Here is a 16,612-nt window from a genome sequence, read left to right as displayed (position 1 = left end):
TAGAAAAACATTCTAGTCACTGACCCCTGCTAATAGGATAGTAGTTAAATCCAAGCAGCCTGAGGCCTAGCTAGTGTGTAAATGTGTGTAAGCTGTCTCTTACCGGTACTTACACCACTGTCTCTTGTCTCTTTCCTTGCTGATGCTCTGTATGTCTCCACTTTGCTTTCCAAAAGACCCCTTTGCCCCGTCTGAAGGTAGTGCAGAGGCGGCACCCGAGCTGGACCTCTTTGCAATGAAGCCACCTGAGACCAGCGTTCCTGTAGCTACCCCTACAGCTAGCACAGCCCCTCCAGTCCCCGCAACCGCCCCTTCTCCTGCTCCTGCCGCTGCAGCTGCCACTGCTGCCACTACTGCTGCCGCAGCCGCCACCGCCGCCACCACCACCTCCACCACCTCTGCCGCCGCAGCCTCCACCACCGCTCCTCCTGCTCTAGATATCTTTGGTGGTAATTTTTTTGTTCTTGTTGTTGTTGAACTCTTTCCATCTGATGGATTGAATTCTGGTCCTTGAGATGTACTGCGTAGCCAAGCCTTCCTGCATGAATGCCCTGTCACTGAATGGTTCTTTAGAAACCATGTGCTACTTAATTCAGAATTCTGCCAACTGCTCATTCAGAACCGGGGAGTGGTGCTGTTTCAGGCTTGGTTTTCAAATTGAGTAAAGGCATGTGTGTTCTTGGTCTTAGATCTGTTTGAGTCTGCTCCTGAAGTTGCTGCAGCGCCTAAGCCAGATGCTGCTCCTAGCATAGACCTGTTTGGTACAGGTAAAACCAAAGCAATCCTTTGTTTTTCTTTTAATTTAGTTTTCTTAGATGTTTTCATGAATAACCTTTGTACTCACCTGTGATAATGCATTTGTTAGATTTGTGACTTTGATTTCAGCTTTCTGCTACTTACTTCTGCTTGGTTTTGGTTTGTTTCACTTTTGGAAGATGCTTTCTCCTCTCCACCACAAGGGGCCTCTCCTGCGCCTGAGAGTACTCTCACTGCTGACCTCTTATCCGGTGAGTGCTTTGCCAGGGCCCAGCCTTCAGAGCTGTCTCATGGGGGTTATACCTGGAGAGGCCCATGCAACAACTTGAGAACAGTCTTATGTTCTTTTAAACTCAGAATCCACTTATGAAAAAGGTCTCATTCTTTGACCCATCACCAACTGATGAGGGTAATATATCCAAGACTGGTAAAAAAAAAAAAAAAAAGAAGAAAATTTCACATTAAATCTCTGACTTCAAGGAGTTAAATTTTATTTTGTTTGGGAACATATGTATTTTTAAATCTATTTGATTTTCTTTTTTATTATTGTTTCTTTTTAGTTATACATAATAGTAGAATCCGTTTTGACATAATAAAAACATGGAATCTATCATCTTCTAGTTCAGTCCCAGTATTTCTTTACTTGCTTTTCTTAACTGCTAAGACTGTACACAATCTTCTGCCTGGTGTTAACCATGCAATCTCAAGGTGCCATTTGTCAAGGCTCCTGGTTTCATTTTCCTTTGAATGACATGCACTTCGTGTCTGCTTCACTGCAGTGGATGCATTTGCAGCACCATCTCCTGCAACCACTGCCTCTCCAGCAAAGGTGGAGTCTTCTGGCGTGATAGACCTTTTTGGGGGTGCGTATCTCTCCTCCTTTGACATTTAAGGAGTCTCTTTTATTTTTTTCCAGAGTAGTTTCTAGATCTTCTGTTTCATTGTATTTCATCATTTTTTTTCTTTTGAAGTAAAGTTACTTCTGTCTCTTAAATGTAAACTAGGTTTTTTTAAGGTCTTTTTTATTTCTTTGCCATCATCTCCTTCATCCTCATCAGATCATCATAATTTTCAGTGCATGACCTAACAAAACCAGATAGTTTTTCATTTGAAGTCTTCATTTTTTTCAACTTTTTATTCATCCTAATATATAATCACCTGGTTGTAATTTCCTCATACTGTTCTTCCTTGATGATTCTGATCTGTTGGTTAAATCAACATTCCTAAGTTCTTAAAAGTGGTATAAACATAAACCAGATAATTCAGAACTGAAAACAATCCAGCCAAAACTAAAAGTATACATATTTGATGTTATACACTGTGTCATATGGTTTATTTACATTGATTTTAATGTTTTAAAATTCTTCCAAAGAATTGGAAAATGTTTCCCTGACTTAACTATATTCTCTTCTTCCTTTATATACCTTAAAACAGGAAGATATATTGAATTAATTGTTAAACTACTTATTTGGATGATAAATCTAAAGTCTTCTGTCAGTAGTCATTTTACAGGAAAAGAGTTTGGAGTGACTTTGTGAAGATCCATAATGTAGATGGCTCTGGGCTAAAATACCATCTTTTGCAAGTTATGCCCACATTGAACATCTACTGCACATTGAGGCATCAAGGATATGCCATGATGAGTACATGAGGGTTCAGAGATGTCACAATTTCTGATATTCTGCATCTCAAAACTTGGGTCCTGAAGTGCCCAAATACTGAAACTTGATATTTAGGTGCAAGTGGAGTTGCTACTTTTGCAGTTGCATGAATTAAGTTTATTAAAGTTAATGGGGTTCCTAAATATAATATTTTAGAACTCTTTTGAGAGAATAAGCTATTTAGAGGATAATTCAATTCACTCAATCACCATACAGAATGTTGTATCTATGCATGTCTCTGCATGACATAAAATTACTCTTACTCACTGTACTTACTGTTTACACTCTCTTACTTTTTTGCTGCACAATGGATAATGGATAGATGCATTTGGAAGTAGTGCTTCTGAACCCCAACCTGCACCTCAGGCTGCTTCTAGTTCATCAGCATCGGCAGATCTACTAGCTGGTAATTAATAAAATAAAAATAAAATAATATTTTGTAGAAACATGAATATATTTTATTTGTAACATATTACATGAATTGCAGGATGCATTTCTTTCTTTACTCTTCAAGATATAAAATTGAAAAACAAGCTATTATATAATAGAGGTTGATTACTTCCCAGGATTTAATGAAACTAGTCTTAAATCACAGTTGTACACAAGTCACCTTGTGGCTCCTAGTGTGCTCATGATCTGCCTTACTTTCATTCAGCACATTTCTTTTTGTTTACTAAAACAGAAATATGCTTGTGTAGCAATTTTATCTCATGATGCCTATGCCTATATGGTTTTTGAAGGCATTGGTGGGGAAATATACCTTGATGTTTGAGATTTGGTTTTAGAATGTGTAAATCACTCTACAAGAAACTGTTATATAGATTTCTACCACTAAAGTGAAGCAGTTGCTACATATATCATTTGGGTGATCCCAGCTCAGCAGGACTCTAGTGTGGCACAGATTAACATGATTTGCCTAAAATAATTACTTATTGCTGGGATAGTATAGATAGAATAAAAGAGTAATTCAAAGACAGTAAAATTCAAGTATCAGTTACTGATAGTCAGACCTGGAAAATTATTTGTTAAGACCCCAGTAGTAAATTTAGGTTCAGATTACGAATGAACTTGCAAAATGCTGTTGGCTTACATTGTCTAATTTTACTTGTTCACACAACAGGCAGCATAGCAGTAGTTCCACAGAGGCCTCAGACCCTCACATGTAGCTTCCCATGTTCCACCCTAGTCCCTCCCCACAAAGGATGCATTTTGGTTCTAAGGTTGACAAGGAGTTGATGTGAGTGTGTTGTGAGTCACATCCGCACAGGGAAGCCACCACATCTAAAATCTCTCAGCTTAAATACCATGGCCGCCATGTGGTCCTATATAGGGTAAGTTTCTGGTTTAAATGTAGTTGTAGTCTATAAATTATAAGTAGTATATGAACAGTCCTGACACCAAGTGTAACAGACTTGGAAAGTTTGTTTTTAGACTGGAATTGTGTAGCGGCAGATCCTAAGGGACCCTCCTCAACCTTCAGAGATACAGGAAATCTGGCTTGTCAGGTCTTTCCTCAAGAAGCTGGAGGAGGTAGCAACAGCACAGCTGTTAACCTTTCCTGCCCTCAGTAATTCAGTGTGGTTTCTTCAGTCTGTCCTAGGGGCAGCAACATTTCTTTTTCATCTTTCCCATTTTCTCCAGATCCCTTAATCAAACATGACACTCTTATTTGCTAAGTCCTCTCATTCCAGTGACAGCCAGATGGTATTTTCCTATCCAATTCAAAGTCAGAGGTTGGTGACAGAGTCAAGAGGTTTAATCCTAGGGGATGAGATTAGGATCTAAAGCATGTCTGGAACAAGTAGACAAGGTTTTGCCACCAATACCAAGTGAAATAGCAGGTGCCTGAGGCCCTGGGAGAAGTATGCAAAGAATTGCAATACTAATGTAAGCCTATTCAACTGACCTGTCCATTCTGAAATCATAGTAAAATCGATTAGAGAAGAGAAAATCAGTGATAAAAGCTACAATACCATTTACATAGGTCTTATTTATTGGTCACTTCCATTTCTTCCTCTGCATCTTATGATTCTTTCAATGGTGGGAAAAGTTGTGTATTTTTCACCTTTCTTGTTTCTGTTTTTTTTTCCTATTTAAATCAATTAATATTTAGTGAAAATAGGTATATGTGGGTGTTAATGTCTAATTTGCTTTCAAAACAATTTAATGTATACATATAGGAACATCTGATTTACTTGGCACAGGCAGCTCCTCCTTCACCTTATATCCTGATGTAAGAAATTTTAAATTACTTTTCATTTTGGTAAGGTTTAATTTTAAGGGCCAGTTTCTCATACTTTCCTCTGTTTTGCTTATTGAAAAACATTGCTCATACTTGTTTCACTACCAAAGCCTCAGGAAGTTATGTTCTTACCCCCCAAAAAATTATCAATATAATTCTATCCTGTGAACTTCCCTAATCTCCTCCCCAGTAAGCCCTGCTAATATACAGAACACAGACATGTTCATTTTCATAGTCTAGCTGATAATAGCTATTTCTGTGTTTTCACATTGCACATTTTTGCTTAATGGACATCAGTAGAACAAATATTTGGAGCTCTGCATTGTGGCAGTTTACAGTGAAACTTGGCACTTTGTACTTATATATGTGTTTTTGTAGGGAAGAATCATCCAAGCCCAAAGTCTGCAAATAAAGAAGAACATTAAAAAGCAAATGAGCCTAATCATAGATAACAAGCCTACAAATGTGGCCATATTTAAATCTTCATTTGAACCAAAAAGAGAGAGAGAGTACGAGGAGAGATGTATTTTGTGAAGATTTCTCCAGTTTTATATTATTAGCTGTTAGCAATGAACCTGTTTTGTGAAGAATATAAAAGAAAATAATACATTTACACCATCATGGGATTGGTTATTGGGCTGAGGACTTTCATCTCAGCCTGATTAAGATTAGAATTTTTTTAAAAAGAGAGAGAGAGAGAGAGAGAGAGAGAAAATTTTAATTTTTTTTTTTTTTTTTTTTTTTAGTTTTTGGCGGACACAACATCTTTATTTGTATGTGGTGCTGAGGATTGAACCCAGGCCTCACACATGCCAGGCGAGCATGCTACTGCTTGAGCCACATCCCCGGCCCCAAAATTAGAGTTTTTTGAAAAAATATGTTTACATGTAAAAATAATAAGGGAAAAACTATATATATATAATTAAGTGTTAAAAAGATTTTAGATATTCTCTCCAAACCATTCTGATTATTTATAGGATAAAGATATTATTCATGGCGGGTACAGTGCTGCATCCTATAATACCAGCAGCTGGGGAGGCTGAGGCAGGAGGATCACGAATTCAAAGCCAGCCTCAGCAAAAGTGAGGCACTAAGCAACTCAGTGAGACCCTGCTCTAAATAATACAAAATAGGACTGGGGATGTGGCTCAATGGTCAAGTGCCCTGAGTTCAATCCCTGGTACCCCAAAAAAAGAAATAAAGAAAAAAAAGAAAAGAAAAAATAAAGCTACCTTTTTTGCTCAAGATACACAAACTGAAAATATCAATGTTTGAAAGATATAGAGATTCTGGATAACAAAGGTAAAAATAGAATGAAGAAAAATTAGATGTATTTGAATAATATGCCTCTGAGGTCACCATCAAGGAGGACAACCATAGACACAAGTCCAAGGTAACTGTACCATAAATCTGTGTTAGGATAGGAAAGTGCCCTGTCCTATCTTTAATCCCAAAGACAGGGAACAATGTGAGCCAACTTAATGAAGCCCTTTGTAGTTTTGCATTCCTTCTCTTAACCACATTTTAGCAGAGCCACAGAATTCCTTGAAGTGAGTTTAAAACACCAAAATGTTTCATGTGGAATTAAAAACTAACAACTTCTACTAAGGGAAGGTGTGCGGAGGGCCTACTAGTTCTACCATCCTGTGTAGGAGTAGTAACCAATCTGAAAGCATCAGACAACAGGCTCCGAGACAACTGCTCCTAGAAAATACTATTTCAGACCCATTAGTGGAATGTATTAATAACTGATTGCATCACTGACAATACATGAAACAATATCATCTTTACATTAATGGAGCAAATGTTAGGTTTCAGGATAGTATTGTGGAAGTGTTTTTATTTACCAGTAGTTTTAAATTTTCACTCTCCTGACCAAGATGATGTGAGGTTTAGGTATATTATGATACTCAGGTTCAATGTATCTGTATTAATAGTACTTCATTAATTGCCTATGTTCTTTCCTTTTGGAAAGATACATCTGTAAGCCTAATCATCTGTGATTAAAAACACCATATCTGCAGATGGTTGAGGCCCTGAAGGTAGTTGACTATTCAGCTATCGCAGGACAGTTCATATATGGGACATCCAGAAGCCCATTTGTTATTATCCTATTTCCAACTCCAGTCTATAGAGCATCTTTCTTAATATCACTTAGAACCATGCAGAAAGATAATGGTTTGGGTTTTTCTATTATTTACCTCTATTTCATGGCTATAAAGCTTCAGTTACTTAACAGAAGTTTCCCAAGCTCCTCATTTCCTGTTTAGTTCTTTATATAGTATAGCAATAGTGGATCTCTTCTTTAAAATAATCAATTGATCATTTTATATCACTTAATATATATTTAATTACCCTAGACCTGTGAGAGCATATACTTCATAAGAACTGAGTATACTGAAGCCAGCCATGGTGATACATACCTGTAATACCTTCTACTTGGGAGGCTGAGGCAAGAAGATTACAAGTTTAAGGCCAGACTGGGCAACTTAGCAAGACCCTATCTGGAAATAATAAAATAAAAAGGGCTGGGAATGCAGCTCAGTGTAGAGTATTTCTGAGTTTAATCCCCAATACCAGAGGAAGAGGGGGTTGAATATCAGGCAAAAAAATTATCCTTCCAGATGTATGTTTATGAACCCAAACAAGGATAAACTCCAACCTTATTCCTGAGTGTGAGAAACAACAGTCCATGTTGTGCAGTGCCAAGGAGCCGGGCTCTGGAAGATTCTTCAGTGGAATCCTGAATCTGTCAAAACATGACCTTGGGTACATTATTTAATCTCTCTGACCTCACTTTTCTCATCTGTTAAACCTTTTGGGGTGGTTGTAAGGATTAAATTAGCTAAATTAAATGTATGTTTTAGATTGAACCATATGAAATTACTGTTTTTGTGAGATCTCAATGATCAAATTTAGGCAGTTCATGTGTTTCAAATGGTTCTACCTAAAAAAGAATGCTTACAACAATGCCTGGCCCTTGGGGAGCCTCATGCCAATGTCAGCTTTACAGTTCACTTCCTTACAAGAGGCACTGATTTTTTTCAGGGACCATTATTATTTATTTGCCTGTAGATTTGGTGTTGGCTTCAAGTGAAACACATTAGCACTAAGCAGATGAACCCTGTAAGAAGGTATGCTTTTTCCTTTTCTTTCTGCTGAATCTTGGCTAAGTTCTCAGTTTCTCTGTAGTCACTTCCTCCAGCCATGGAATGGTAGTGTTCCAAAGATAGATCCTACATCCTAAGGTACTTTCCAATACTACTACACTGTGATTCTGGAATATAGTGTTCTTTCCTTGGCCAAGTTTTCAGAAATCCAATCAAGTGCAGCTATCACATTCACTATAACAAGTACACCATATAACAATAGTGTAAATTGACCACAGCCATATTTAGTTAAAGGAATAAGGTAATGTTTTTTTAAAAAAATCAGCATTAACACAGCCACCCATCTCCCTAAAAACAAAGCAGTTACATAAAAAAATAATAGTTGCTTCTAGCCTGTCTTTTCTACATGTTATTGGTTTTTAGGGATCTGGAAATTATATTTTCCTCAGTAAAGAAATCTAGAAGTGACACTAATGTCACTCAAATACTAAAATGTGACCACTGTGAAGTTGAAATGACCATTTTCTAATAAGGAATAATTTATCCAAACTCATGATTTTGTTTGTTTGCTGTGAAACTGGGGGTTAAAACCAGGGCATCACAGATACTAAACAAATGTTCTACCACTAAGCCACATCCCCTATATAGACTGTTTTGATACAGGTCTATATAGGTTGCCTAGGGTGGTCTTGATTTTCAGTCCTCCTATCTCCTCAGCCTCCTGAGTAATTGGGATTACAGAGTTGTGCCACCATATCCAGTTGAATTTTTTTCATGTATGTATACAAGGAAAGCATAAACCCAAGTCACTGTCCAGGAACAGCAAGGCATAAATATTATGCTACCTCCTTTAAAAAAAAATTGGAGAGTTTAATGGACGTTATTTTCAAAATTATAAATTTGTTTTATATAAATTTGAATGTAACTTTAGTGAATTTTTTTGAATCATTGTGTTTTTGCAAACTGTGAAGAAGAGATGATGTAGCTAGTTTTGAAAGAAATGTATGTCTGTACTGTGTGTAACAAAGACTTCTAATAGTAATTAATTCTTTTGATAGAATATCAATTGGTGCCTTAAGAAATCATGTGATGGGAATTTAGAGTATTTGCCTACCATGTGCAGAACCCTGGATTTGATCCCCAGCATTGGGCAGGTTGGGGATACACTGCACAAGAAGGGAAGGAGCAAAAAACGAAGAGACAAAACTTATTTCCTTCACAGGTTGCATATTTTCATTCAGAAGCAATACATAATAACTTCTTCCCTTTCTGTTACTTGAAAAAAAGTCATTTTCTTCCAACCTTCAAAGATCAAATATTTAATTGGTGGTTTGGTTAATTTTCACCAATCTTTAATATCTCCTTATCTTCTATACTCAAAAATGTCCTTTATTCACCAAATATAATTCAATGTCTTAGGCACTGTGCTGAATATTCGTGAAAAGACAAGAAAAAAAGATACAGCTTCCAACTCCACAATACCATCTCTGGGTTTTGGATTTGGGGAGCATGGGGATAAAGATATATGATGAGGATCTGGAGATTATATTATAAACTCCTTATAAGGAGTAAAGTGGAGCTACATACCAGGCACTAAAGACAATGGTGTGAATATGGGATGTGGGTGGTGGGTGGTGGAATGCAGCTGGCAGCAGTGGGTGGCAGGATAAGGCAAGGAAGATCTCCCAGAGCAGGCATGTGGCACAGGGAATGGTGGTAATAATGCAGCCCAGTATGTAGGGATGATGAGGGGCCAGTGGGCAGACATGGACGAGGCGACTGCTCTACAAAGGAATTCACATTAAAGAAAGCTGAAAGCTGTGAGAAAAGTAACCTTCAACATTTTCTACTCAAAAAGATCATGCCGGGTGCACTGCAGAAGCTGGATGGGAGGAGGTTCACACTAGAGACAGGACCTCCCGCCACCCCCATATTTATAAATCTCAAGAGCAGTGATGGAAGGGACCTATTCTTGGTAACAACGTTAGACCTAAAACATATATGAAAAATATTAAGGAGGATTTGATGCGTGTTTTTCTAAGTTATATTTTATTATACTACGCCAATGTGTGCAACTAATACTTGGTATTGATTTGAAGAAATGTAAAATGTCCATGTAATGAAAAATCATTATCTGAATTTTAACCCTAATGATACTTTCTTTGTTTTATGTTCTACATTATAATAACTGATTTGGATGCCACAGGTTTTCTTAATAAGGGTATATATTCTTGGGCTGGGGTTGTGGCTCAGCAGTATAGCACTCACCCAGCACGTGAGAGGCCCTGGATTCAATCCTTAGCACCACATAAAAATAAATAAATAAAATAAAGGTATTGTGTCCAACTACAACTAAAAAATAAATAAATATTTTTAAAAATAAGGGTATATATTCTTGTGTGCTATCTTGTTCATAATCAAATTAAGTCTCTAACTAATACATGGCATATTAAGATACTTGGAAAACTTTTTTAAAAATTCCCCAGTTTCACTAATCTACATGAATTCATTTCCTTTTCAGTTTTTTTTTTTTTCTGTTATGGCTTTTACCCACCTCTCACTGTTTTTGCTTATATTTTTCTGCAACTATTTTTTTTCAGGATTTGGGGGTTCTTTCATGGCCCCTTCTCCATCACCAGTGACTCCAGCTCAGAATAATCTGCTACAGCCCAATTTTGAGGCAGCTTTCGGAACAACGCCTTCAACGTCTGGCAGCAACTCCTTTGATCCTTCAGGTAAGGCAGTGGTTTTCAAATACTTTTGTCATTTATTCTGATAAACAAAATGCACCACCTAAAGTTCATGCATTTTCAGGAAATTTACAACAGGAAAATACTGAGTGATAACCTGGTGCTAAAACTTCACAAAATCTCTCATTCTATACCTTAAATCAAAATTTCCAATACATCTTGGTAGCCTTAAGAATAACTGAAATCCTTTCTGTTTCTGTTTTCTTTTTTTTTAGCAGAAATCTAATTTAACATGCACATCATCTATATGCATGAGTGTACATGCACATGATTTATAGCTGGTAAAGGGAAAACAAGTGCTTTGCACTCAATCTTTGTACAGTCCCTGAATATGAGGACACCCCTCCCCTTGCTGTTGCTTACACCTTGTGAAGCTTGCATGGCCCTCAGTTTTATAAAGTGAGACACAAGTAGTTTCTTTGCTGCCTTTAACCTTTCGTCACTGCTGTCACTCTGTTTGTATTCTCTTCCATTCTCTACTCTTCCCACGCTGGGTCCTTACTACAAATTTTCAATTGGTGAGTTTTTGGCAATTAAATGTGTTTCAGAAACACCCTAAATCTACTCCCTGCCTGACAATTTGGTTGCTTCTATTGCCAGTGCCTACTTGAATGTTGTCCTTCTTTATTTTAGAGTTACTGTATTGTGTTTCTCATAGATATGTATAACTTTTTTATAAAATTCAACAACCACAAAGTGTTTTATGTAGCTATTAGCAATATCTCATGAAAACCCTGAGTCTGTAATTTGAATGGTCTTTTTGTATTCTAGGAACCAAAGAAGTGATACATGTTATGTGGTGATCAGGAACTACCACGGATGGCATTTTATTTCTAATATCTAAAATACCTTTTAATTTAAATAGCCCCTAAAGGTAGAACCAAAATTAATTTCAGTTATTAGAGGAAAATTAACATTACTACTTCTTAAGTCAACTGTTTTTCAGATACTTATCTCTAGTTGCCAACCATTAGATCAGCTTTTATTTTGATATTAATTTCATAGAAGACTCAATCTTCTTTACTCATTTAAGGATAATTTTTAAAGTACACATCTTAGGTTTCCAGAGTAAATAATTTAGGTTTTGCTGTAAATCACTACCATTTTGAATAAAAAGTGCTTTAGTGGTTGTTTTTAATAAGAGTAGCAATGGTTACCACTTATTGAGTGCCTACACAGAGCAAGCATTATAATAAAAATATAGGTATATATATTTAACTTAATCTTCACAACAAAGCTATATATTAGTGGTACTCTTCACATTTACAGATAAGAAAACTAAAAGCTCAGAGAATAGCTTTCTCAGGGTCTCACAGCTGGTGAGACATGCAGCTGAATTGCAGCCCCAATCTGTGTTCTTTCCTGTACATTATACAGCTTTTTTTTCCCATTTTTCCATCTTTGTTCATGTCCATTAGTATTTCCATACTTTCTGAGTAGACATATATAGATATGTTCTTAGTGTTCTAGTCATGAAAAGAGTGAATTACATGCCTTCTTTTATAAGAATGTATATTCACTTATTTCCATAATTTTTCAAGATAATAACTCTTTGATTTTGAACATGGCTCATTTTTCAATTATTCTGAACCTGGTCTATTTGATTTCCAGTTTTTGATGGTCTAGGTGATCTTCTGATGCCAACCATGGCACCAGCCGGGCAGCCTGCACCTGTCTCAATGATACCACCCAGTCCTGCAATGGCAGCCAGCAAAGCCCTTGGGAGTGACCTTGATTCATCTCTTGCCAGCTTAGTAGGCAGTGAGTAGTTTAGTTTTCTTTAACTGAAGCATATGTTAATTGGTTTTTCTGTCTTTTCGTGTTTTGTTTCGGGTTTCACTCATAGGTAAGTTTATCAAGGATTGGATAGAAATACTTAGTATTTCATACTATACGGTTCCTCGGGAGGTAAAAATTTGCTACTGCATTTTCTCATAAACAGTATGTATGACACTTTAAAAAAAAAAACCTCGGAGTAATTCACCATGTTAATAAGCTAAGTAAGAAAAGCATATGATTATCTTTCTTGTATTTTATTTATTTATTTAATTAGGTATATATGATAACAGAATGCATTTTGATTCATTGTACAAAATTGCAGCATAACTTTTTATTTCTCTGGCTGCACACCATATAGCATCTCACTATATGTGCAGTCATACATGTATCCAGGGTAATGATATCCATCTCATTCTACCATCTTTCCTGCCCCCATACCCCCTCCATTGCCATTCCTCCCTTTACCTAATCAAAGTTCTTCCATTTTTCCCATGCCCCCCGCCTTTATGGATCAGCATTCACTTATCAGAGAGAATACATCCATTTTTGTTTTGGGGGGATTGGCTTACTTTGCTTAGCATGATATTCTCCAACTCCATTTATTTACCTCAAAATGCCATAATTTTATTCTCTTTTAACTGTGAGTAATATTCCATTATGTATATACACCACAATTTCTTTATCCATTCATCTACTGAAGGGCATCTAGGTTGCTTCCACACTTTAGCTATTGTAAACTGAGCTGCTATAAACATTGATGTGGCTGCATTACCATAGTATGCTGATTTTAAGTCCTTTGGGTATAGACCAAGGAGTGGCATAGCTGGGTCAAATGGTAGTTCCATTCCAGGTTTTCTAAGGACTCTCCATACTGCTTTCCAGATTGGCTGTACCAATTTGCAGTCCCAGCAACAATGTATGAGCATGCCTTTTCCTGTACATCCTTGCCAGTGCTTATTGTTTGTATTCTTGATAACTGCCATTCTGACTGGTGTGAGATGAAATCTTAGAGTAGTTTGATTTGCATTTCTCTAATTACTAGAGATGTTGAACATTTTAATCTAAGTCATCAAAAAGATAGTTAAGGAGCATACACAAGAGAGAAACCAAGTTCATTATGCATAATAAGTACTTAATTCTCCATCCATTTGAAAATTAGAATACAATAAATTATATTAAATGCAGGATATTTACAAGTTATGTATCTGAGTTTCAGTCATTCATTTAACAAATATTTATTCTATATCAGGCATTCTTCCAGGATTTAGAGATAAGTCATGAAGAAAATAGATACTATTTCTACCCTTATGGCCATTGGGAAGGGCAGAGACAAACAGTAAATAATTGAAAATAGGCAAATTCTATAGTATGTGGAGTCACAACTGCCATGGAGAGAAGCAGAACAGGCATAGGGGAAGTGGGAGCACTACAGATAGTAGAAGCCTTACCAAGAAAGTAAAATTTGAGCAAAAAATTGAAGGTAAAGGAGTAAACTATGTAGCTATATGAAGGACAGCATTTACAGGCCAAGGAAGAAGTTAGTGCAAAGACTTTGGGGCACAAGATAGCCTGGCAATTTCAAGGGATATGAAGGAGACTTGAGGCTAGAACTGAATAATGAAGGAGTAAGGCCTAGGCGATGAGGGCAGTTATAACAAAGATTGACCTTTCCTTTTAACTCTGAATTTTAATTTCCATTAAGGTGAATGGGTTTACCATTGCAGATATCTTTCATGACTCCAGACAGTATCAAAACCTTAGCAGATCACTGATACAGACTTCTTTAACCTATGCATCGTCCTGTGGACAAGCTTTTTGTTTTTCATTCATTGCTCTTGTTTGGGGCATCTATGAAAATGCTTTCATGACACCCAGGGAGAAGATAATTGAATGTTTCCTTCAACTCACTGGGGAGATTTCATGTGTTGAATACTATAATATACCACCTAAGTCCCCCTTCGTAAATAAAGAACTCATATCCTATGGTAGTGTAAGAGTGTTCAACCAACAGCCCCCAGCTTCAACCATCTTTGAGAATTATCTCAGCTGAAAAAAACTAATCCACTCCAGGAATGACTAAACAGTCTTGAAAAATAACAAATTTGGAGGATTCACATCTTCTAATTTCAGAATTTCTTCAAAGCTATAGTAGTCAAGACAAATGATGCTGACATAACAGTAGACGAATAAATAGATCAATAAATAAAAAGCCCAGAAACAAACCTTCATGTATAGAGACAAAATCAATTTTGATAAGAATGCCAAAACCATTCAATGAGGGAAAAGCTAATATTTTTAATAACTTGTGTTGAAATAACTGGATAGCCTCATGCCAAAGAATGAAATTAACTCTTTATATCACCCACAAAAGCCAATTCAAAAGGAATCAAAGATATAAATGTAAACTATGAAACTCTCAGAAGACAACTTAGACATAAATCTTCATGACTTTGGATTAGGCAGTGGCTTCTTAGACACAATACCTAAAACACGAGCAACCAAAGATAAAAAGATTAATAGGAATTCATCAAAATCAAAAATTTTTGTGCACAGATGATACCATCAAGAAAATAAAAAGGGGGATAGGAAAGATAGTAGAATAATCAGACCCTATGTATGTATGTAACTATATAACCAGTGTGATTATACATCATGTACCACCATAAGAATGAGAAATTATACTCTATTATATATGATGTATCAAAGTGCATTATAATGTCATGCGTAACTGATTAAAACAAACTTAAAATTTTTTTTAAAGCAAACACATATTTCCTAAAGGACTTTATAAATGTATAGGGGATTTTTACAGTTCAATAATATCAAAATAAATAACAGTTTAAAAATTGGCAAAGGACTCAAATAGTCATTTCTTCAAAAAAAAGTTATAAAAGTAGCCAGTCAGTATGTAGAAAGATATTGAATATCATTAGCCATCAAGACCACAATGACAAAACACTTCACAACCACTAGGATATATATAATAAAAAAGACAGATAACAAGTGTAGATGAGGATGTGGAGAAATTAAAACCCTCCAGTATTGCTTATGAGAAGGTAACACAGTAAAAGTGCTATGAAAAGAAGTCTCACAGGTCCTCAACGTGTTAGCGTAGAGTTACCAGACGACTCAGCAATTTCACTCCTATGTATATGGAGTGGAAATCAAAATACAGATCTATACAAGAACACGTATACAAATGTTCACAGCATTATTACTTATGATAGCCAAAAAAGTAGAAGCATTCAGTGAATGAATGGGTACACAAAAGAAGTATACATACAAAATACATATTATTTGTATTTAAAAAGAAGGATGTTCTGAAACTTGCTACAGCATGGATAAACCATGAAGTTATTACACTAAGTGAAATAAAGCAGGCCCCAAATACCACACATGACTTGATACCGTTGATAAGAAGTGTCCAATAGGAAAATGGGCAGAGGCAAGAGGCAGAGAGAAAAGGGAGAAAGAGGGGTAACCACCAATGAGCACAGGGTTTCCATTTGAGATGGTGTAAATATTCTAAAATTCTTTGATGGTTGCACAATTCTGTGAACACAGTAAAACTATTGAATCGTGCACTTTAAAAGGTGAATTTTGTGATGTGAATTATATCTCAGCAAAAAATGTTTTTAAAAACACTTCCCAGTGTTAGCCAAAGCTTCTGTAGAGACTGAATCTCTGTCTCGCCCAGTGGCAGTTCCTCCTCTTCTCTTCCAATATTGTGTGCTGATTATTTCAGAACCTTCCTTGTAGGCACCTGGCTGCAGTAATGCTGGGCCTCAGCTTACAGGCCCATCTGCCACAGAAATGCAGAAGGGGTTGAGTACACACATCTGTAACACATCTGCTTATTTTTGCCTTTTTTGCATCAACAGGCATAAATATGTGGTTCAGCTTTTTAATTGTTTAATACATAGAGATTTAGAGTTTAGTCTTGTTTTGAAAAATAAATTTTAAATATGAAATTTCTTTATCTTTCACAAACAAAAATGACAAGCCAAGCCTGTTGGCACATGTAGTCCTAGCTGCTTGGAAGGGTGAGGCAAGAGAATCCCTTGAGCCTAGGAGTTTGAGGCCAGCATAAGCAATACAGTGAAACATTGTCTCTAAAAAATAAATAAATAAAAACTGAAATTTCGTGTAATGGTTTTTGTATTTGGTGTTCTGAGTTATAGAATAACATTTTATTCTATTTTGTGATGTCAAGATTTGGACGAAATAAATATTAATGTTCTCTAACAAATCAACCTGCATTTATTAGGACCTTTGTACTGGCTGTTAACTCAAGCTAGAAAGCTCTAGGTTGTA

At 36.4% G+C, this 16,612-nt stretch overlaps 1 protein-coding gene across 1 annotated transcript in view; it reads left to right on the top strand.

Annotated features, from left to right (window-relative positions):
• SNAP91 (synaptosome associated protein 91) overlaps positions 1–16,612 on the top strand; it is a 121,944-nt gene that overhangs the window by 90,046 nt on the left and 15,286 nt on the right. Inside the window, exons 17-23 of the mRNA XM_081295944.1 lie at positions 177–449; positions 690–767; positions 936–1,007; positions 1,536–1,619; positions 2,740–2,823; positions 10,370–10,504; positions 12,131–12,280. Coding sequence (XP_081152070.1) covers positions 177–449; positions 690–767; positions 936–1,007; positions 1,536–1,619; positions 2,740–2,823; positions 10,370–10,504; positions 12,131–12,280 — 876 coding nt within the window. The remainder of the gene's footprint in view (positions 1–176; positions 450–689; positions 768–935; positions 1,008–1,535; positions 1,620–2,739; positions 2,824–10,369; positions 10,505–12,130; positions 12,281–16,612) is intronic.

Source organism: Spermophilus citellus (assembly GCF_964194105.1).
Source record: "Spermophilus citellus genome assembly, chromosome: 5".
In the NCBI taxonomy this organism is placed as follows: Eukaryota; Metazoa; Chordata; class Mammalia; order Rodentia; family Sciuridae; genus Spermophilus; species Spermophilus citellus.
This window is presented reverse-complemented; position numbering and strand designations above follow the sequence as displayed.